The 24,903-nt window shown below is 34.7% G+C and overlaps 1 protein-coding gene across 3 annotated transcripts in view; it reads left to right on the top strand.

Annotated features, from left to right (window-relative positions):
- Positions 1-24,903, top strand: part of PHF3 (PHD finger protein 3) — a 58,841-nt gene that overhangs the window by 14,796 nt on the left and 19,142 nt on the right. For 2 of the 3 annotated variants that reach the window (XM_063313365.1, XM_063313382.1), the window contains 6 exons: positions 7,676-7,831; positions 8,114-9,911; positions 19,874-20,192; positions 21,775-21,961; positions 23,931-24,081; positions 24,160-24,316. In XM_063313365.1, coding sequence (XP_063169435.1) covers positions 7,676-7,831; positions 8,114-9,911; positions 19,874-20,192; positions 21,775-21,961; positions 23,931-24,081; positions 24,160-24,316 — 2,768 coding nt within the window. Of the gene's footprint in view, positions 1-7,327; positions 7,399-7,675; positions 7,832-8,113; positions 9,912-19,873; positions 20,193-21,774; positions 21,962-23,930; positions 24,082-24,159; positions 24,317-24,903 lie in introns of all 3 variants that reach the window. The other variant, XM_063313374.1, reaches the window with a different exon arrangement.

Below are 24,903 nucleotides of genomic sequence, written 5' to 3'. Positions count from 1 at the left end.
TATAATTAACAATGAAATATTATGTTGAAGCATTTAGAACTGTAACAGTATAGATGCCATCATTTTATTTAAACAAGTATTCCTTACTATATTTTAGATTTTGTTATTTATTCAAAATGAATGAACAAGATAAAAGAATTATAGGAGATTAGAAAACTGGCCATGATTCAGTGATTCTTGCAACTAGTTCTGTGTTCTTAAGCTGGAATGACCAATTTCTCATGACATACCTTATTTTGAAATTGAAGAGAAGGGTAAAAGAATTGCCATTTTGTCAATAAACAAATAAATAAATACCAACTATACTCAAGGTCCAAACTCAGTAATTCTTTGAAAATGGACTGCAAGTAATTTTTTTTCTTCCCAGTATGAATTTTTGCATGTTTCATGTTGTCAGGCTTTACCTCGCAAGCAGGAATTAATCACTAAACGATCTACACAGATAATCCAAGAACTTCAGATAAATAGCGTTTCTTGAAGAAAATTAGAAGTCCTACCAAAGCATTTCAACAAGTTCATTGATACAGGAACAAGCTGTATACAGGTAGTCCTCACTTACCAACTGCGATTGGGACTGGCAGCTCCATTGCTAAGCAATGTGGTGGTAAAATGAAAGGTTACATGACCATGCCCGACTTAATCAGTTCATCAGTTCTGGCTGTGATCATTAAGCAAATCACCATGGGTCATTAAGTGCAACATTACATGACTGCCACTTGCGACTTCCTGCTGGCTTCCCCATTGATTTTGCTTGTCTGAAGCTGGCTATGAAAGCCAGAAATGGCGATCACATGGCCACGGAATGCTGCGATCATTGTAAATGCATTCCGATTGCCAAGCACCCAAATCACGAGTATGTGACTGCGGGGATGCTGTGATGGCCACAACTTTGAGGACTGGTTGTAGGTCTCCATTTTCAGCACCATCATAACTTCAAATGGTCTCTGAACAAGTGGTTGGTAAGTGAGGACTATCTGTATGTAAAAACAATCTTCAGATCTTCTTACATTTCATTTTCCTTCCTGCTGCTGTTAATGAACTACTTTCTTCCATCTTTTGGATAGGTTGGCTTGTCCCCATCTGTCATTTGTTTTTATAATAAACCTGATTTGCTACTATTTTGTTTTTCCCTGCTGGCATGAGAACTTACGGAGAAAGTCATATATTAGAACCCCCTCAAAAAAACCTTAGTTTTTTTTATAATGTAATTAGGAATTAAACTTGAACTCTTCAATTGTCCGCTATTATTGTAAACAGTTAAGAATGTAATCCATGTATAACTTACCTAGAGGGAACTTCATTGAACTTAATGGTACTTACTTCTTAGTAAACTTTTAAAGGATTGTGCTTCAGGTGTAATCAAATCTAAACCAATTTAGCTATCCTGAACCTAAATTTATTTTAAATGACACTTTTTTTGAAAGTAACTAATTCTGGATTTTGAACATATCCTTTGAGCTTTGTGAATTTTGTAAAATTAAATATTAGCATAAATTAAAAGAATCTTCCACACTTTTTTTGTCTTGGGAAAGTGCATATCAAGTGTATCAAATAAAATAAAGGAAGCTGAAGCATATAATAACTGACTGTCTGAACATGCTGGTTAAGTCTTATGAGCATTGCATTAATAATTTTAAATTGTCAGCAGAGTTGGTAAATATTTCAACTTTTCCTGAAATGACTATTTTATAATAAAGACAAAAATAGTAAAAAATAATATAACTGTTTATAGAAGGCAGTGTCTTATCCAAAATAATAGTATTAATACTAATTTGAAAGGAATATAAATCTGTATGCATCAGGGCTTTAGACATTTGCCTCATTAATGGCTCATGAGGAAGTATAATAAGAAGGCATGCTATATTCATTAGGTTGTAAAAGAATTCTCCCACTGATTCTTTTCTGCATATGCTTTGAGGCAGAAATATTTTTTCTCATCTGTTATGTTATTCCCCATTTCTTGCTTAACCTTTCTTCTCAGCTCCTGGTAGTATTAAATATACCCAGTGATGCTTGAAACTTTTTCCTTAAACAGCAATACCTTATATTGCATTTCAAAACTATTTTTAAAACTAAGGAGACTTTCCAAAGGAAATTGTAATAGGCACGGGATTTATTTTTTTAGATAAAGATGTTGAGAGGTCTTACTAAATGTGAGCTCTTGGGTTTGCCTACTGCATAGAAAAAGCTGGTTTATGCCAAATCAGATAATTGGTTTAAATTGCACAGTATTAACACTGACTGCTGATATCTCTCCAGGATTTCAAGCAGAAATTAGCCCAAGCAGATCTTTGAGTTCCTGAGTGTACTGTCTCTCCTTCCTAAAATTCAGACTCCATTTGAAAAACTGGTATCAAAAGACAATTGGAAGTGAATCAGTCTGAGGTGATAAATTAATGTAAATTAGATAAAGATCAAAAGTTCAAGTTTTTTTGGCACTTTCTATCTCTGGTGACTCCTCAAAGTTCTTCTTGGCTTGCCTTAATTGTTTGCATTTAATTTGATAACATTTTTGCTTTTCCCAGTTTTCTTTATTCGGACAACTCTTCTATACTTAAATAAGTTATTTTAAAAGTCGTCGTGTAAGCTTTTATGTTACAGTGATTTAAAATAATTTATTGAAGGAATGTTAACTGGACATTATAACTTCCATTTCACTAATACTTTTGCTGTTTGACCTGAAATATGATTGTGTTTAGCTTTCTGGATAATTTTTTTATTTAGAGAGAGAGACTATGATAAGAAATCTGCTATTGCCAAGTAATTTAACAGCAGTTTTATTTTGCTGTTTGTTCATTTGGTACTAAGAATAATTAGTTATTCCAAGCTCATTTGGTATCTGTGTTGGTTGTGAGTCATGCCTATGTTCACTTTTCTGCAGTCAGTTCTCAGGTAGATGGAAATCACACATTATTATAACATTTCCATCATTTAGTGCCTGCCCTTCGTTTGACTGTTTCAAAATTGTTATATGTTTGTTTTGTTGTATTGCGTATTGGTGCATATAATATGAACAATAATTAGACATCTAATAGAATGTTTACACTCTTTCATCCTAAAATCCTTCTGGAGTGGCTAAAGCAAGTTCAAGAAAAGTGAGGTGTTTGGTTGGTTGGTTGGTTTATGGCCCATCTTTCCATTTAGCAGCTTAAGGTAACATTCATAGCATTATCTCCTCATTTTTTTTTTTTTTCACAACAACAGACCTGTGGGATAGGTTGGGCTGAAAGAGAATGTCTGGCCTAAAATCACCAGTGAGTTTTCATGGTGGAGTATGGATAGAATGTAGATCTCCCTAGTCTTCCTGGTACCAGTCTAGCACCTGAACTGCTATGCCACACTGGTTCTCTACCTACAGCCTTAAAGTTAACAGATGAAATCCAGAGGCAAGGAAGGAGAAAATAGGTAATTTCTAAGTTACATAGTATTTACCTTAATTAGCAGTCTAGAATGGAAGAAATCTAGGAGTGGAGAAAGCAAATTACGTTTTTTTTTTCTCAGTAAGGCCAATAAATTCAACCCTTCTTTTATCTCTGTCTGCTACAGCTTGAATTTTAGATTCACTTTTTACATATGCAGAAATATATAGTCTCTGTTTTTAATATTATGGTTGTTCTCTGTTTATCTCTCTATTTTGCTTTGCTGCTGTAATCATTTTGTTGTTTGTTTATTGTGGCAAATACTTACATAATTTTAATATATCTCATTGTAGCTGAAAGGGCTTGAAATAATAAAGTCTGTTCTTTGGAAGATTGATTGCATTGTTTCCATTTTAAGCAGTTTCCATTTTAGGAAGCATTAAAATGTACAGAATACTAGATGATAGCTAGTGTTATTGGTAATCAATTCTGAATAGAATGGGCAATGATGAGAGATCAGGAGTGTCATGTCCAGTCTGTTATAATTATATAAGGTATATACATTTACTCAAGATTTTAGTAATATACATATATTTATATGACACTGAAAAGTCATAATCATTGGAAAGTTAGTTGTCTAGAAGTATTTGCTGCAGGGAAGTAACTAGCTAGAGTATTCATTTTAATTCTTTTTTCGACATGTTTGTGTGTGTGTGTGCCTTCAACTCAGTTTTTGACTCCTGGCAAGTGCCGGGACTAGTCCCTGCAGTTTTCTTGGCAAGGTGTTTTGGAAGTGGCTTGTCATTGTCTTCTTTCCTAGGGCTGAGTGAGAGTGACTGGTCCAAGGTCACCAAGCTGGCTTTGTGCGTAAGGCGGGACTAGAACACATGGTCACCCAGTTTGGCAAAAGGATACTATTTTTTTGTGCCAGCAGGACTGGCTGCCAGTAAGTAAATCAGGAGGCTATGAGCCTTCTATGGGATAGAAGTAAACAAGTCCAGGCTCTATCATAGCTGGAGTAAAATGATCTTTGAAAAAGTTCTTTCCCATTACCTTTGAGGATAGACTGTACTTGTCCAATAGGCAGGGCATGGATCAAGACTAGTAAACTATCAGGTGACAGATCCAAAGGAGAAACAAAAGACAAGGTGAGACAACATCCAGTGTTCAAAACACAGCAAACAAACTATTCACGTGCAAAAGGTGAGTTTTAGATAAGATGTTTCAGCACTAACCAGACGGAGTGAACTCAGGAAATAACCCATGCAAAGCTTCCACCCAGTGCAATGCTGAGACTTACCAAACAGTAGCTGCAGACTCTGTATTTCTGTTAGCATTCACATGCTTTTTGCATAGCCTCTCAGATTTGCAAAGTACAGCTGTGTGACTCTGAATTTTTATTAAATGCCTCTGCAAAGGACTACAGGAATGAACTTCTGAGTCTGAATTACTCTTAGTGAGCATGGGTGAAGGGTCTTGTGAACTTGCTGGGTCTGTAAGAGCCAGAGTGGAGTCACTGGCTATAGTATTGCTGGAATCTCCAGCAACAGGACTGCTGCCATTTAATGCTTCTGGCTCCATTTCCTCTCCAAACTTTGGGGAGTTTTTACTTAAGTTGGCCACCATGAGATAGTATGTGACCAGTTTCATCCTATTTGAGACTTCAGATTTATGTAGCCGCAGATCTTAGTATGAGATTCAAAACTTCTACTAGAAATAGAACTCATGAACTCATGTGTGTGTGCATGTGTGTGTGTGTGTAAAAGTCATGTAAAACCTCATACATGAGAACATGACATAATGTAACATCTATATCTTTCTGTCTGACAGCTTGATGGAAGATGGACTATATATCCATTCTAAAGATAAGTCATATTCTTTGGACTTCTGGCTCCTGCTTAGCAAGCAGGTGGCAACCAAGGCCAGGCGGGCCTTTGCACAAATCTATCTTGTATACCAACTGTGGATCAGGAGGGTCTTCTCACAGTCATTCACGGCCTGGTTACCTCCCTCTTGGACTATTGCAATGCACTCTACGTGGAGCTATCTTTGAAGACCATCTGGAAGCTACAGTTGCTCCAGAATGTGGCTGCAAAGACAGTTAAGGAGGTTCCTCGCTTTGCCCACATAACATCTCTTCTCCATAAACTGTACTGGTTACCAGTAGGGTTTCAAGTACAATCCAACATGTTGGTTGTCACTTATAAAGCCTTACATCAGTTAGGACATGTTTATCTTCAGGACATCTTACTCCTGTCATTTCTGCCCAACTGATAAGTTCAGATTCAGTTAGTGCATTCTGTGTCCCAGCTATAAAACATTGTCACCTTATGGGACCTAGGAGGTCTTCTCTGTAGTTATGCCTGCCTTGTGGAACAATGTTCCCCCTGAGATTTGGATGGCTGTGATACTGTTGGGCATTTGTAAAGTTCCAGCATGGTCTGAGGTGTAATGATTTATTCCTTGGTAGTCTATCCTGATGGTTTAATCCATTTGGGTTGGGTATCTTCTCTGATGTATAGTGATACAGTATTATGTATTTGTTATTTCTATTGCTTTTATTATTGTTTTAATCTCATTTAGAGTTACTTTGGTGATTGACGCATTATATAAATCAATCAATCCTCATCTGAAGACATGTTCCCTAGCAGGCCCTTAGCAATTATTTGATTAAAAAAAAATCAGGATTTGACTTTTTAAATGCACTCTCTTTAAACTGTATTTTATTGTTTTGTTGTTAGTTTTTAAATCAGATTGCTTTTTTGTATACCTCTAATCTCCCTTGAAATCCATGTTGTATGATAACTTAAGGATTTAGGTAGACTTGTAGTTGTTAGGAAACTAATGGCAGGTGCTGTCTGGTATCTTTTCATCAGACTAGGGGGAAGTTTTGAGTGGGGTGCAATGCAATAGGGTTCTCTTTTGGGGCCTGTTACATTTTAATTTCTCATTGACTTTGATAAAGAGATAGAGGGAATCCTTAAATTTCCAGGTGAAACAAACGTGGGTGGGATAACTACAGTAACTGAACATTAATGGGGTTATTAAGAAAGGATACATTTTGGCTGATCGTTTAACTAAGACTTTTAAGAGCAAGAGAAGTAACTTGTTGCTTTTGGAAGTCATTACAAGAATAGCAGGCTGCTCTTGTTAGAAATCTTCAAGCAGAGCCTGGACAACCATCTATAAAGAGCAGGGCTGTACAAATCCTTTGAAAGAAATATATGCACAGCCACTGTGCCAGGAACAGCTTCCAGAGCAGCCACGTGAGTCTCCATTAATGATTCGAAGAATGGTGCTTCATCTTCACTCTGAGGCACACATTTCAAAGTCTTTGCACAGCCTTGATAGAAAATACTCATTTTTTGCAAATATTTATTTTACATATTTGCATTTATTTTGAAGAATGTAGATGTAAATTGTTCTTGGTTAATATTAAATCATTTCTGTTATCAGTGACAAAGACAGTAAATCTCTAAGTTGAATCAACACCCTTTATCAGATGCTTTGAATGAAAGGAAACTGGGTTTTGTAATGGAAAATCAATTAAATAATTCCTATTTTCTGAACATAGACATTTCCAGTGGATTATCATTTATTGAATGTGTTCTGCAACATCTCGTAGAATAGTAAATTCATATATAGATACATACATACATACATGCACACGATATTTTGATATAAAGTAACAAATTCTATGGAGTGTGTTTACATGGAAGTAAATCTCATTGTGTTTAATGAGATGTAGTTCAGTTCAATGAACATACAACTGCAGCCTTATACTGTACCCCTTAGACTTTGGCTAGATGTTTAGCAGGTGAATCATTTGCTAATAGTTGCCAAGCTGTAAATGCAGACTATCATGTTCTAGATTTAACATCTAAAAAGAAACTATTAAAATTATATAGATAAAGGAAACTGTCACTTTTGGATCAGCTCTTTCCATTATTAAATTCTCTTTCTCTTAGGTGGGAAGGGACAGTGAGGGGACAGCTGATCCTTTAAGGACTGAGAACTTCCTGTGGCAAATCAATAAAATGTGAGTCCATTAAAAATGGCTATGACTCTTTCTCAAGGACCATGTATGAGAAATATACTGCTCTGGATGACCACTTGTTTTATCTACCTTGTGGGAAACTGGTACATCTCATTTCCTACACATGCATTTAATCTTATTTATCTCTTTCTTTTCCCCTCATCCCACCCCTTCTCCATTGCCATTGCTTTCATTATGTTTTGCATCTCCTTTCATGACACTATAGACTTAATAGAATCTTTTAAGATTTAGGATTTTTTTTTTCATTTTTTTTTTTTAGCTGTTGGACTTGATGATATTATGGATGACAGAGTTAAGGAAACTGCCCACAGTACCATTGATGAAGGTGATCATTCATCCAACAGGACATTGAGGGACCAAATGGATGGAACTTCAACCAAATCACCAAGAAAGTCTCCACGTTTAATGACACAAGGTAATTATTTGATGAAAGTACACATTAATAGTTAGGCATTTGGTAGAGTTCCTGTTTCAGTGATAAAATAACTTAAAGAACCTAACTTAGTGTTTGCTTGAAATAAATGTATTTATAATTTTATGAACAGACAATCCATAACTGACTTGACTTGAACACATTTTGAAGATCAACTTGCTAATTTTTTTGATTACTGTGTTAAATTTTATATAAGTAAACTTGTTTTAGTTTACTTTGTTTTGGGGGGACATAAATAAAATTAATACTTGTTTTTTTTAATAGAACCAATACGAAGTCTCCGGCAGAGCACACTAGCCAAACGTTCAAATGCTTCGCCTTCTGTTACCACGAAGAAATCTTCGGTAAAATCTGGACCTGCTCAGAAGGGAGGACTGAAACAACATGATAAAGGACAGGCTAAACAGGATAATAATAATGCTCAAGAGCATTTAAAAAAGACTGAGCTGAGCAGTAACGACAGTTCCCAGTTAGAAGAAACAAAAGAAATAACACCATCATCTTCAGGCAATTCAGAATGGGTTGCATCTTGTGCAAAATCAGAAAGTGCAGAAGCAAATAACAAACATGAAATTCCCAGTCAGGCAAAAATAAAAGTATCTCATGAAATAGGAAGCTCTTTTCATTTGCCAGATTCTGTTATCTTATGTAAAGAAATAGAAAATGGGGCAAAGGCTGTTACAGAAAATTATGGTGCTATTGTTGGAACAGAGTCGGCATCGTCTGCTTTTGTGGAGGCTGATAAAGTTCCAAATAACAATATCATTAAAAATGAAGGTGTTGAAGTTAATAAATACACTTCTGAAATATCTTCAGCAGAAATGACAAAACATAAGACTGAGGAAGAACAGAATACAACTGAGATAGAAGATCAAAGCAAGGAAGCCAGGATGAGTGGTAGTCTGCTTATTTCCAAAACCTGTGAAAATTCAAGTGAAATTCAGGAAAATCTTATAGTTCAGTCTAATTTTGTAGATGCAAAGGCTGAATGCAACTTAGGTTTAAAGGCTAGTGGTGACATTGCTCATAATACTAGCTTGCAAAAAGAAGACAAGCAAGAATGTTTAGATAACCTGAAAAAGGCTGATTTGAAAGATGATCTTGCTTTAAATAGCATGGAATTTGAACAGACTGATTTAAAAGATGACGGTACACCTTCTATCAAATTAGAAGCAAATACCTTGGAAGGCAGTAGTATTCAAGACATTCCAACCCAAGCAGTATATCAAGAGGCTGAAAGTGTAAAGATGGGAGAGCTTGAGATTTCAGGGTTGCAGGAAGATGGGCATTCTAGTGTTCCATCAAAATATATAAAAAAGACAAAGCTCAAACATATCAAGACCAAGCATAATAAAACTATAGCTACTGTAGACCAAGACACACACAGTAAAATTCAAGTTCTTCCAGGTGTTCGCAGTCAGTCTTCAGTAAGTCTGAAACGTCACATAGAGGAGCAAGGAAATATTCAGCATTGTCAGAAAACAGTTAAAGTTAAGAAACAACATTCAGATAAAGATGTGAAATCCCAGAGCTGTGACTCTGGAATACCTTTTAAGAGGCAAATCCATGAGGTAGGAAAAAATATTCCCCGGAGTCAAATCCCAGCTCAGGTACGGAAGGTGATGACAGAAAGATTGAGTGACAGGTCCATCAGCCATCATGCTGGTTCAAAAGAAGGTTCACATTTAATGTTGGGAACAGTTAATTCTAAACAAGGGCAGTTGCCACAACACAGTCAGAAGCAGTCACAGAAACATCAGCTTAAAACAAATAATTGTATTAAGGAAGAAGGAGGAAAAAAAGATTCCGTGGGATTACTTGTGGATTATTTAAAAGATGATGAAAAAGAGAAACTGAAACTTAGAAAGTTAGAAAAGAACCTTCAGCCTCGACAAAGAAGAAGCAGTAAAAGTCTCTCGGTTGATGAGCCACCACTGTTCATTCCAGATAATATTTCTACTATAAAACGAGAGAGCTCAGAACTCATATCTCCCAGTGAAAGCAAAAGTGTCTGGGTACCTAGTAAGCAGTGTGGGTTTTGCAGAAAGCCACATGGCAACAGGTGTGTGTATTAATACATTGTTGATTTTAAAATATTTTTGTAATCAGAAATCCGCTTCTCATATTTTAGAACAGGGATAGGTGAATTTCTTGTGATGGGGATGGATTTCTTTAAATTTTTTCGTCTCTGAATGCTTCACATTATTGAGTGTGGCCAATAATGTCATTATGTCATCATAGGGCAGGATCAATATTTTTGGCATTTGTTTTGTTTTGGGGGAGAATTGGGGGCTAAGTGGTAAAGTAGGGCAAACATATTGGCCCAATTTACTTGGGGGACTGCAAAAGGGGTGCTCTGGGGCTCTTAGCAGCCTGTAGATTACAGATTATTTATCTCTGTTCCAAATTTAGGTTTTTTGACTATCTTTTTCAAATTAAAACATTAAAGACACCCTTAATCAGATTGAAGCCTGAAATCTAGAACTGTTGATGTAAGTCAGAATGTCCTTCAGCTACACCAAGGAGAAGGAGGAAGAGGAGAGAAGAAGAAGATGATGAAGAAGAAGAATAAGAAATAGAGACAAGAAAATGGCCCTACATTCTGGTTGTTTCCAAACATAATACTAAGCTAGGATTTGTTTTGATGATTTGAAAATCAGAACAGTTTTGCAAATGAACAAAGTAATAATGGCTTTTTTCACCAACTACTGCTTTTTCTGTTTCTTCTGCTAGCACCTAGAAGAAATAAGTAGGTCACAAAAACAAGCCAGGAAGAAGCAAGGATTCAGACCTAGCTATAAGCCACAATTGAAACAAGCCAGGATTTGTAAGCTGTCAACAAACCATGCTTGCTTTCAAATTCTGGTTTGTTAAAAAATAAACCTTAGATCTTAGGTTGAAGTCAGTCTTCATACTAAGCAAAACCAAACACACTGCTTTAACTTAGCATTATATGTAAACCTTGCCTATGCACATTTACCTTCAAGTAAAGTCTAGTATGTCCTATGATAGGTGCTTCCCAGTATGTGTATTCCATATCTCAACCTAGCAAATAATACACGTTTTTCATGAAGTTTTTCTTGCTAGTATTATTAAAAATAACCAAGAACTATTGATAATATATAAGTGTCTATTGTGTAGCTTTAATAGCAAAAATTGAATCTTGCAGCAACCTGAATACTTTTTTGAAGAGTACTCAGTTTTGCTGTGATAGTTTTTCTGGGAACATTTGAAAAGTTTTGATGCTTTAAACTGCTTTAATTAACATGTATGATGTGTGTGTATAATAAAATGTATACCATAATATTACATTCTGCATAACAGCTTTTTCCAGTTTGGGTTGTTCTAGATATTTTGGACTATGATTCCATTAAGCCTCAGATTTCATGGTTAATTAGAAACAGTGGGGATTATAGTTTAAAACATTCAGATGTATAGCATCTGAAATACTATTTTCCTTGCCCTATTGCCAAAAGGAACTAATCAAAATATTGATACAAATTTCCCATATTGTATTATTAGTATAGTACAGTTAATATGGTTTAATTTGAAAATTATAGATGCATATTCAGCTGTTCCTTCCATTAATGGAACTGTTGAACTGAGCAGAACTTTTCAGACTGTGTTGTAAATTAATACAATTCATATCACTACTAGTATCTAACACCCATTTAATGCAATTATATTGCTGGAAGGGGCCATCTAGACCATTAAGCCCAACCTCCTCTTCAGTGTATCAAACCAAATTAAGGTATGTGTGACAAGCTAGCCGGTGTTTGAAGATACCCTGTAAAGGGAACGCCGCCACTTGTCTGAATAATTGGTTCCACTGTCAAACTGCTGTTACTGTTAGGAAGTTTTTTCTGACATTCAGTTGGAACCTGTTTTCCTGTTAACTTAAAACCATTATTTCGTGTCCTGCACTGGGAATGAGAAAGAACGTGTTTTGGCTTTCTATGTGACAGCCTCTCAAGCATTTGTTGAATGCTATTATATCCTCTCTTCTCAACACCAAACATGCCCAGCTCCTTCAATATTTTTTCATAGGGTTTAGTTTGCAGTCACCAGATAATCTTTGTTGCCTTTCTTTGAATCCTTCATAAGGTATAATGCCCAGAATTAGAATATTCAAGGTGAAGTCTAAGCAAAGCAGGAGAGAGTGGAATGATTGCTTTTCATAATTTGGAAACTCTGTTGATGTAGGCTAAGATTGTGTTAACCTTCTGTGCAGCCATAGCATGCTGCTGGCTGCTAATTGGTTTGCAATGTATTGTTACTTGTATTATTACTAAGTCAGGTATCCACCATCCTGTACCTCTACAGATGATTATTAACTGAGTGAAGATTAACACACATTCCTCTGCTAAATTTTATTATCATACTTGTAGCCCATTTCTTGGTCTACTAGTTTATTAGCTTTCCCACCCAATGTTGTACCACTTACAGATTTGATAAGCATACTGTATACCTCTTGATCCAAATCATTAATAAAAATATTGAACAGTAGAGGACCTTGTGGCACTCCACTTGGTAACTCTCTTCAATTTAATGAATATAGCTTTCAAGACAGCTGTTTGTCTATGTAGTTGTCATGCCATCCAACCCTCATCTAACTGACTTGCCTAAGTATCATGTCATGTGGTACTTCATCAAATGCTTTGTCAAAATCAAGACGTGCCTGCAATATTCCCACAAACTATTAAGGCGATTACCTTAATCAAATTATGAGATAAGATTTGTCTCAGATCCATACTGAGTTCTGGTAATTGCTATTTTCAAGGCGCTTACAGATCTATGTTTCTTTCATGATCTACTCTAGTATCTTCCCAAGTACTGATCTCTGATCAACTCATCTGTAGTTTTCTGGATTTTACTCTCCGCCCCCCCCCCCCAAGGTAGGAACAACATTTGCTGTCCTCCAGGCAACTAGCACTTCATCAGTACTCCAGGATTTCTCAAAGATAAGAAATTTAGGGCTCAGCTACAGTAGTTTCTACAATATTCTAGGATACAGTTCATCTGGTCTTGGAGATTTAAACTCATTCAAAGTAAAGAAATATTCCCTAACATTTCTATCAGATGCAGACTTCAATCCTGCTTTCTCATTCTGCCCTTCCCAGTGTTTAGGTGGAATACACAGTTTTGTTGGAGAGGACCGAACCAAAAGAATTTGAATTTCTTTGTCTTTGTCTTTATAACATGTTAGCATTTTGCATTCTTCATTGGGCAGTTGGTATACTGTTTTTTCCCATTTTTGAAATATTTTCAGAAGTCTTTTTTCCTGTTCTTAGCATTCTTCGCATGTTCTGAGCTTTTGCTTTCCTGATGCTAGCTCTTCAGTTCTGGATTATCAATTCACTCTTCCTTTGTGATCTAGTCCCATTTTCATTTAATGCAATTAAGTTTTTAGTAACTTCATTTTAAGGAATTCTTATCCATCTTGAGTTCCTTTTCCCATTAGCTTCTCCTTTCATCAGATTCTACTTATCCTTGCTCTGTATTTACTAAAATTTCCTTTATTAAAGTCCTTTTCTATGTGCTATATACACTGGGACATAGAAACTAGTTTTTCAGATTGTAAAGGTTACCATATGTTAATAGATGCACAACTATTAGAAATGGGATGTTATCATAGATTTTCTGTGTATATGGGGTGTTTTGATTTAAATGAATGGTTTTTCAAGTAAAATAAATTACTACATAGTCAAAAACCTGACTATGGTTAGGTATCTTGAAAATACTTTAGATTGCAGGTACAGATGCATAGCTCTTTTTTTTTTTTTAATCCATGATTAGATCTGGAGCATTGTAGCCACACATTCCTTTTTGGTTCATGTGGTGGTAGAAGGCCATTTTTAATCCCTAGATCTGCTCTAGTTACATTCAATCTACAGATTAGATGAGTAATTTAAAGAATAGGAGGGGTGACTCATCTTCCTCTCTCTTATGGACTGTCACTCTGTATTTTCATACATTTCTTCTAATTGGATTCTGTTCTAGGACTGGAGCCTGTTTGAGTAAGGGTAGCATTGTACTTCAGAGACGTAAGCTGCGGGACAAGATTTTGCTATCTTGGTTCTGCCTCACCCCCTTTAAAATTATCTTCATACCAATAATTGGGACAGACCCAAGTTTAAACTAAGAGGTTGTTGCATCTCTTTAGTTCTGCTGTATTAATCAGTGTAATACAAGGACTAGTTACAGGAAAATACTATTTCAATTTACTACTTTTTTAAGATGTATTTTTAATTACAGAATAAATCATATCATTATTCTTATATTAATATCATGATTTGAAGACCTCTCAAGCTGAGATCTAATAAGTGCAAATTACTTCAGACTAGAAAATTAAACTACACTGAAGAGTTTTTCCTATTTACTTAAGTGTTGGAAAATGTTCTTGGTAGGAAACATTCAGTCTTTGTTATATAGCAATATGTGTTCATTTTGTTTGTTAAACTAATGACAAGTTCATTTAACAAAGAAGCCACACAATGTTTTGAGTGAACAAAATTATGAATTAGATTCAAATTTAGGCTCATTCAGAGTGTGGCAAATGAAATTGGAATGGCTGTTATATGGCCAGGAAAAGTGTGGTGGTCTCCAAAATTGCCCTGAAAGCATCTTCCACAAATAGGCAACTATAAGGCATGGTGAGTGGAGAAGTCTACTTCCACCATCCTATTAAATGGATCTAAACCTGGATCCAATTTTATGAACTATATCCACTTTAAAATGTGTGCAGATAGAAACTGTAAAACTCAGTATCAGGCTAGCAGAGTAATTTTGTCCTTCCAACTGTCATCTTTTCAAAATCTCTGCGAAGTTTAGGGAACTGTCTGGGTATATGGGAGAAAGAAACAGGAAATGTGTTCCACCAACAGAAGCATACTATTGGATTATCAGTACATATCTTTGTATCTTTTTAATTAAGTAATAGTTATAACTCTTTGAGATGGGTAGTGACAAAATTTGAAACAAATAAATTAACTTTATTATTGGTAATTTACCATTGCTACATACACATATATGTATACATACACATTTACAAAGATAACAAAATATTGACCTCTCCACCCCTACTACAGAAGTAATTACTGCAAATCTTTAATATTAATTGAACTCATTTATTTTAACTAGCCTTGATAGTTTTGATAAGTGTTAGTGGCCTCTGGAATAAAACAGACCATAAAATCTAGATGAACACGCTGGAGGACTTGGGAGCAATACTATTCATATATATTTGGTCCAGGGCCGTTTTTTCCCCAAAGCCTTGCTCTAAGATTTTGCCTTTATTGAATGGGACTAATTTTCCTCCCATTTAATATTTGTTTAAAACATGAAGAACAGGTTGACATGATAGTTAAGCCCTGAGTATAGAAACTATTGAAGAAAAGCACATGGGATAGAATGTCCTAGAAGTTTTCTAATGGTGTGTCAAGCGATATAAGATTTTTTAAATATATCTTAACCAGAAGAACAAATCCTGTATCTTGTACAGTGTCAGCCCTCTGAGGTAGAGCAGACAAGGAAACCAGTTATGATACTAATACTACTTTTATTATAGGGTTACAGTAACAGTAGCTTGCAAGTCTGAATGTGCCTCTCCCCTCCCTGCCTTTATCCTAAAGAGAATTAGGGAGGGTCAAGTCTGAGACGTTCTCTCAAATTACATTTCAGGAGGGTAAGGTCTGAGACATTCTCTCAAATTACAGTTCTGCTTTGGACTCAGATTTACCTGACCATTGTCTTGGCTGGGGCTCTTCCTCCTGTTCCTCAACGTTTTTCTCATAGCCCATTACATGCAGCCATATCTCAAACTTGTTAAAAGGATGTCTGAAATTGGCATTGGTAGAATAGCTTATTTAAAGACAGTTGATAATTGTCATATGTGAAATTTATGCCTGCCCAAAAAAGTAAAGTGGAATGAACTGATTGACAAACAGGTAATACCTTGTGCTATGACTATCCTAAACAACCTTAAACTGTATTTACAATAAAGTGAATTTGGACTGGTGTATTCTTTTTTGTTTTCTGTTTTTGTTTGTTTGTTTGTTTGAATACTACCTTCCAGAAGGAGATTCTGACCTACCTAACAAAAAGCTTTGTCTTACCCATATTAAAGTTGGATTTTGATTTTTTTGTTTTTGTTTTGAAAAAGATAGTCTACATGGCATTGGTATGTTTTAATGGGTTCCTCTAAGTAGTGGAATCCACTTGTAACAGTGAGATTTCTGTGGAAATGAGTAGTCCATATCCTAACACATTATTTTAAGTGCGCATACAGAACTTTAAAATAGAATTTAAGAATACAAATATATGTAATTAGAGCTTTTAAGTGCCAGGATCGTGTAGGTTTTAGTTTACGGATTGTTGAAATTACTATCATTCTAATTATTATCTTAAAACATTTGTTTTCTTTCTATTGCAGCTCTATAGCCACTCCAGCCTTACAACATGGTTAATGCAATTGGACATCAAACTAAGAAGCAATCTACAGCCAGAGCTTTTAGTGTTAGTGGGCCAGAATGTTGAATGCTACTACAGTTAACACCTATCAGAGAGGAATGCTTTGTTGCCAGCTCTTCTTGAATGACAGCCTTTTAGAAAGTCTTCCATTCTGCTGACAATTATTCCATATTATTAGCGGTCCTTACTATTATTAGCTGTGCTTCCATTTCAGTGTCAGTACTAAAATATAATACTCTAGTGGCTAAAAGTTTGTTATGATTTCTGAAAAACAAATGAAGAGTCTAAATTTATTGGGAAAATGGCTACTTAATAGCCCACTGTTATTCATTAAATACTTCAATCAAAAAATTGTAAGGTTTAGAAGTATAATGCATAAAAATTAACAAATTATTAAAATATCCATTGAATCTGGAGATAGTTGGTTTCAAGCCATGTTTTATTATTGTGAAATGTACACTTTCTCTTCCCACCAACTTCTCTGATACACTTGGAGGATTAGTGGTACAGGAGTAAAATAAGCAGGAATCCTTTATTTGGAACCCTATGATATTTTTATAAAATATTGATAAGAAATTAGTGTAAATCATGCAAGCTGGTAGAATATATTGTCATTACATTCTACTGAATATAGCCAGTTTAATCTAATTGTACTACAAGTTAATATATTGTCCAAATTCCCATCACCAGTTTAAACTTTTTATAGTAAATTAAATATCAACTGATATGCTTACTGAGTCAAATTTTGCTTATCAGTTATATCCAGATTTCATTATATTTATGTGAAGTCTGATCCATTGTCATTTCTGAGAATTAAGCCAATGATAAATTTAATATATACATCCAAAGAACACATTAATGTTATTGGTTAATAATTGTCCTACATTTCATTTTTCAGATCAAGTATTAGTGTAATTTCAGAGAAAAGTTCTTTTTATAAGGAATAAAAAGGTGCAGAATTAGTTTCTTCCTGTTAGGAGGGAATAAGCTGGTTTAAAATCAGTTCTAAACAAAATCCTTTTATATAAAGATTGTATTACATTCATCTATTCTGAAATGATTTTGTTAAATAAGGACAGAATAGCTAAGAGATTGTGATATGTCTACATAATTTATTGAACTGTCAGTTTGAAAATTTAGACTACTGTTTAATGTATATTGGACAATGTAAAAACAAGTTCACTTCCACTAAAACCAGATGTAATACATATATTGATGAAATCATTTTTTTAACCATCTGAAATAGGATATTCATGGCTGTTCTTTAAGGGTTATAATACATAAGCTTAGTTTGATTTTTGTTTTTTAAAAAATCCCTTTGCTAATAGAATAAAACAAATGGTCTTTTTTCAAATGATTTTTTTTTCCTGTTTAATGTGGAAGATGTAAAATTTATCCAAGGATATGCTTAGAGGCTGTATCTTTTCATACTACAGGAACATTCCTTTCTTTGCGCCCTACTCCTTTATATCTCAAAAGTAGGTGCAATACTTCTTTGTTGCCTGTTTTTTGGGGAGTTGGATTCCACTCAGTACAGTCTTTATCAGTCAGGTTCTGGCATTGTTCTTTGAGTCTCTCAGCCACTAGGTTATTAAATGTATACACCAGTGTTTCTCAACCTTGGCCACTTTCAGAGGTATGGACTTCAACTCCCAGAATTCCCCAGCCAGGCTTGCTGGCTGGGGAATTCTGGGAGTTGAATCCACACCTCTGAAAGTGGCCAAGGTTGAGAAACACTGGTATTGACTGAGTGCTAATCCATGGTCCTTCTGTACATTTTTAGTCATACTACATTTCCCTTCTTTCATTCAAAAACAATAATTGCCAGTTTGTCAAGAATGTGAACTTATTTCTAATGGCACACTTCCGATGACAGCCAAATTCAGATCTTCTTAAAAGGAATGTCTTTCTGACATTATTATTAAATCAGGTATTTACAACTTTTTAAAAAAAAAAATCCTTTTTTTCTGATTTTTATCAACATACTACATTGTAAAAAAAACAGTATTTTCACATCCATTCATAATATAGCTCTATGGCCTGTTTCACTGTGTCATGTTGCAGAGCAAATCATATTAATAAGCTTCATGAAATTCTCATATATACTTAATACTGTCATTTGCTTTATTTGCAGTCATTTCTGAAATACAAATCATGTCCCTAGAGTGCTCTGTTTTTCTAATGAAATGCAATCATTTCTCCATGATATACTGTACATTAAAGGAAAAAAAATGTGAGGTTGTTACTACTTTATCCTCTGGTTTTAGAATTAAAATAAATTCAAAGTATCTAAGAAGTGTCCATGTTTGGATAAGCCGTTGGGATGCAGTGAGAGAGATTTCATGTTTTTGAATGAAATATAAAACAGTCACTAATGGAACTTAACAAGCTCATCTTCACGTGTGTATGTATTTAGTGTGTGTTTGTGTGTAATACACACATATACACAGATACGCACGCACATAGCAAACATACAGCTTTTGTTCCAAAGGGAAATGTATATCTTTAATTAGGTAAAATAATTCCTGCTTTTTATCTGTCCTTATAAAATATATGGAACATACAGATATTCACAACTCTTTTAAATTAATAGGCTTGTAAAATAGTTATTCAAGATGATCTGAAACACCTTCAAGATAATTTGGGTTCTTCTTTAGGCTTTAAGTTGTAGACTAGATTGTTCTCTGAGTCCCTATTGAAGTTTGTCTATTTTGAAAGTAGCATTAGTCAAGAATATTCTGAGACCGGCTCAAATGTTTTAACTATTTTATTTTCTAAATCTTTACAAAGGCAAACCTTAAAATAATAAAAAAGGTAGTATATCCTTTTCCCTCCCACTGGCTCCATTTGTGGGGTGTTGTTGCTTTCTAATGCACTTAAGTATGTTAAAGTATGAATAATTTATCTTCAGGGTTTTATTTCTGTCAAATTTCTTTGGGGAAGAAAGAATACAAGGGGTTTGCACCATTTAGAAAATTATCAATTTAAGGACAACACTTGCCTTCAATGAGTTTTTCAATGAAATTTGCAAACTTCAGGGATTTCATTATATTATTTGATAAGTTGAATGGTTGCTGTGATTTTGCTTGCTGTATAATCTGGAATAGGGAAGGATGATTAACATGTTTATTATAAAATATCAGGCATTGCCTCTGTCAAAACCAGATCTTAATTTGCAAGTGCTTTGCTTATCTACAGGATCTAACAATGTGTGTATTCCTATTTGTTGCATTCTTTCTGCACTGTAAGAAGTCATCTTTATTAGGCTGCTGGAACAAAATTCAAAACTTGATTTCTGTTTTCTTGATGCATAAATTATTAGTATAGTAGTGACTGTACTGACTAGCATAACAGAACTCCTCTTGCTATAACCTTGGCACTTCACACCATGTTGTAAGGCTGGAGAAATGGATCTACTCTTACGCACAAAATATACTGTAAACTAAGGAGGACCTGTTCTATATGAGAGATCATTTAGGACAGCTATATGCTTTTTACATTCAGTATAATATAAAAATTATAATAACCCAATGTTTTTTGTTTTTTTGGTTGTAGGTTCATGGTAGGCTGTGGTAGATGTGATGACTGGTTTCATGGTGATTGTGTTGGATTGAGTTTGTCCCAAGCACAGCAAATGGGAGAAGAAGACAAAGAATATGTTTGTATCAAATGCTGTGCTGAGGAAGACAAGAAACCAGATTCATTTGATCAGAATATGCTAGATGCCAATGTGAAACTTGAAGCAGCTAGAGAAAGTAGAGCAATGGAGTATGAGAAACCTGGAATGTCAAAGCAAAGTTTCATGGGCCCTCAAAATAAGACCCCAAAGCAAGGAGAAGACTCTGTGAAGCACAAGGTCAAAATTTTTAAGCGGGTAAGAAATGAGATTTCTTTTTACATTATGTACAAGCTACAGTAGATTTAATGTTAAATCTTTTAAACTGTTTTCATTCAAATGCACTGGTATAATTTTGTTTTAAAAGGCAATAAATCCTTCAAATTTTTAAAAATACATGTATTTCTTTTCTACGTTGAAATGAGATCCATTTGCCTAAATACAGTATATAGTCATTTGTAGCTTTCTCTAATTGCTGCTGCTGCTTTATCAAATAAAAGATTAGGCAAGTGATATGACTGAAATTTTATTATTATATTATTTTGATATAAAACATTGTGTACAGTCTTTTTTGAAAATTTTCACAGCACCCCATCAGCTATATTTACATTATTTACATTTCTGATTAATGCATGATTAATAAAGAATTATGTAAGTCTGAATAGATATTGGGCTCTCTGACCCAATGTCAAGCCCTGAAATACTGATCACTGACCCTTGTTAAATATGGGTAAGATCCCAGATTAATTGTTAATTAAAAACAAACTACTGAGTTGCAACTTGTGCTTCCTTCAGAAGTTCGCAGAACCCTAATTATTCATATCGGTGCTATATTTCAGAATGCTTAGATTCAGCTGAAAATGCCTCTTAACAACAAATCAACTGTAGTATTGCTTGAACTATTGTTTTAGAAATGCAATTCTGCGAGGGAACATTGACTAAAATTTTAAAATGCAAAGGAACATTTTAATGTACATTAGATATCAGCAGTTGGTTCCTTAGTAGATTTATGGTTCCTCATAGATTTATGCTTTTATCATTGATTAACTTTCATATTTACAATAGGTGAAATCTTATTTGTATCTTTCACTACTGGAAGAACTTTTATCATTGGAATGAAAAATGGGATCTATTTTTCTCTTTCTTCCATATACCTTATCTTCCTCTCTAGTCTAGTAAACAGTGTTCTGATCAGATGCTGAGAGGAAGGCAAGAGAATTGAAAGAGATGAAGGGAATAGTCAGTTGTATGAATGAAAATCCATTATTGCAATGTATGTCATTTTTTCCCCTATAATAATAATTTTTAGTACTTGAGAGATGCACAATCACCATACTGCTTTTCTAAGAAAATGTTTTTAAATGCTTTTCTTTGCATAGCATTTTAACCCAAAATACATGATTGGGCTTTCACCCTACCTATCTCTGTAACAGTTAGAGTCATTTTAATCAGACTAGAAAAAAAAAATTCTTGTCTCTGGAATAGAGTCCTCCTGCTACTCTTGTAACTGTTTAGGCAATAGAAATAAATATTTTTGTGCCAGATTCTCAAAACCAATTCCTGTTAGTGTATTTAGCTTAATAAAATCAAAACTCCCCAGTTTGTCTGACTAGAATGTTGTTTTGTAAAATTTTGTTCATTTTATATTTTATACTTTTTGTTTTCAGCAATATTTGATGTTTTTTCTTCTTTTTATGTAGTTAGCCATCCTGGGAACAATTTATGTTGAAGTTGTTGCATAGTTGGTATAAGTGCAAAATTTTCTATAGATGCTCTTGATTTGAGACTAAAGAGAAATTGGATAGCGAAAAGCCCTATAATTAGTGTTTAACTGTTTCAGGAATCTAGTGAAGGAAAATCAGTATTGGAATGCAAAGATTCTGAAAGTAAAAAGGGGCAGCACATTTCTCTTAAGAAAATGGGGCAGATGGTTCCAGTTCCTCGACGATCTTTTGAAGACAAATATGAAAAATTGAATAAAGATAACCTTACTGTTTCTTGTTCAAGTGAAAGCACAACAAAGCAAGGTAACTAAAAACAAAATTGCTGCTGCTGATTTCCAAAATGTGTAATTCATATTCAAAAACTGCTGGAAATACAATAATCAGGTTGAATAATTTTTTCGCATTTGGTAGCAAAGTCATAAATCTCAACAAATCTGGAAAATGCTTCACCATTGAATGAAACAAATTTTAAATATTGACTTTTTTTTCCTGCCAGCTGTTTTTCTATTAGGCCTGAATAAACCTTACATTCCTATTAAGCATGGAGTTGGCCCTGTACGTATTTAACAGCTTCTAGGATACTTCATGCTTTTTACTGGAAATTGCTTGCAATCCCTTCTTTTGAGGAATGGCAGTCTGATTTGCAACAGTGTAAAAAAATAACTTTTATGTTTAAAAACAAGTCTCACACGTAATGGAATTTAACCTGGTTTAATTTTCATAATTATAATTCTGCACACAGACTTGTACCACATCTGAAGTTTGAGTTTCTTTTAATATAAGGCTTTAAAATATAAAATTTTGCCCGATTCATTATAATAAGGGTAGAGTCTCTGAGATTAGACAGAAATTCATATTAATTATTTATTTTGATTGATTACTTTTATTCATATTTATATTTGAGCAATAAAATAGAAAGGCTCTGTGAAATTTAACATACTTGATTTTTTGCAAGCTCTTCCCCCAACTCCTAAAAATAATAATAATAAAAACAAAATGTCAGAAAGAAATGACCTTCTGCCCTCGTGATGTCAGCATCCCAAAATATTTTTAGAAGCTAAAATTAATGAAAAATAAGCAATAAAGAAAAATTAATTTCTGCCCAAGAAGAGTTGCTTCCTACAACAGAAGATCAGCAGCTGTAATCAGAAACCTGCTTGCTTTGAAATTAGAGAACTCTGTCTCTTAAATGAATATTTTCAGTATAAGGTTATTCAACATGTATATGAAACTTCTGGGAGAGATCATTGGTCAGCTTGGAGTAAGGCTGATCATACCCAGTTACACATCACTACTATGGGCCAAACTGATACTATGGGAATCCTTAACTATTTAAAAATCTGGATGAGTGAAAGAAGCTCAGATTAATTCCTAAAAATATGAAATTTGTTCTTTTTGGACTGGGGAATCCAGTAACGTTGGATTGGTTGTGCTCCCTGTAAAGAAAGTAGTTTATGACTTGGAGGTCATCCTAGACTCTTGGCTCTTGCTTAAGCAGGAGGGAAAGCTGTGGTCAGGGACCTTCACCCAGATCTGGCTGGTGTGCTAGTTAAAACCCTACTTGGACCAGGATGCCATTGGCAGCTGTAACTCAGGCCCTGATCACCATTCAGTTGGATTCCTATAACTTTGGAGATGACTCAGAAGCTGTAGCTGATAGAAAACATAATGCCAGATTGCTGGTGGGAAACCTCCCAGTGCAGAATAAGACCAATTTAAAGTTTGGTGTTCTGGGCCCAATTCAAAGTCTTGATGATTACCTTTGAAGTCTTATATGACACAGTACTGGAATATATTGGTCAGTACCTTGCCAGAATTGAAATGTCCTGCCTGTTGTGAACATTTAGGTGGGCCTGCTGGAATCCCATCCCACCATAAAACAGGACTTCTTTGTGATGACTCACACACTTCGGAACACACTTTCCCCACATCCATGTTGGTCCTCTACCCTTTCTTGGACTCTGCAAGTAGATAAAAACAATATTACTCCAGTATACCTTCACCTTAGATGTAGATGTCCATCATAGGACTTTTGTGATCTGTACTTGTTGCTCTTATTGTTGCTATACTTATGTCTTTGTGCTTCGTTACAAAGTCTGTCAGAATGGGGCTGTCTACAAATGCTATTAAATAAACTCAGTCAATTCACTTAATCTTTTCAACAGTAAGGCTTCTTGTTCTTACTGTCGGGGAAACTACCAGTTGTATAAATGTAGATTTATTTCTCCAAACTTAAGCTCTCTAAGATGGTTAATTGATTATATTTATAAAGGTATCCAGGATAAACAGGAAATCAAGAAAAAGAGAACTGAGAAGGGAACAGCAAGCAATGTACACTCACCGCCTGCTTCTGCAACCAAACCTTCTGCTGATCAGATAAGACAAAGCGTTAAGCAGTCACTTAAAGAAATTCTAGAGAAAAGGTATGGGTTCTGCAGTAAATACATTCCTATTATTTCGGTTGTTTCCTGAAAAAAATAACATCTGTATATTTTTTTCAGGCTGGCAGACTCAACACTGAAGATCCCTGAAGAAAGAGCAGCAAAAGTTGCAACTAAAATTGAAAAAGAGCTCTTTTCCTTTTTCCGGGATACTGATTCCAAGTATAAAAATAAGTACAGAAGCTTGATATTTAATCTGAAAGATCCAAAAAATAAAGTATGTCATGACATTTCCTACATACTCGGAAACTCTTCAAACAATAATCCTTTGTTTCTTTGTGGGGGATTAAAATAATTTTGCATGCTCATAGTTTCTTCTTTTTCCATCCTGATTATTAGAACTTTAGAAGTCTCAGAGTTCGAGCTATTCTTCTAACTTACTTTGGTACTATATCCAAATTGAGGCATCCACTTTTTTCTGGATATATTTAATAAAAACACTGTCAGTTAGCCCTGTCTGGCTAATGAACTTGCCAAGGGTACATCATGTATCTAGTAGCCTTTCAGTCTGTATGTTCTAAGAATTTTCATTTTGCATGCTAAAATATCTTTCTTGTTTAATTTTTTTTAAAAGGCATTTTGCCTTATAAAAGAGTGGTTCACATTTCCATATTTTAATAGATTTGATAGAGAACTATAATAATGTATGTGAGTAGAGTTGTGCCCACAACATTCCTGCCAATGAAAATAAGAGTAAGAAATTTCTACCAGTGTGTCATCTTCTTTACTGTTCTGGACGGTCCCCTGGAATAAAATTTTAGGGTGCTGAAGGAGTAAGGATGAATGAATGAAAATTACATACTG

This window comes from Candoia aspera, chromosome 1, assembly GCF_035149785.1.
Source record: "Candoia aspera isolate rCanAsp1 chromosome 1, rCanAsp1.hap2, whole genome shotgun sequence".
Classification (NCBI taxonomy): domain Eukaryota; kingdom Metazoa; phylum Chordata; class Lepidosauria; order Squamata; family Boidae; genus Candoia; species Candoia aspera.
Note: the sequence above shows the minus strand (reverse complement) of the source record. Positions and strands in the feature narration are given on the sequence as shown.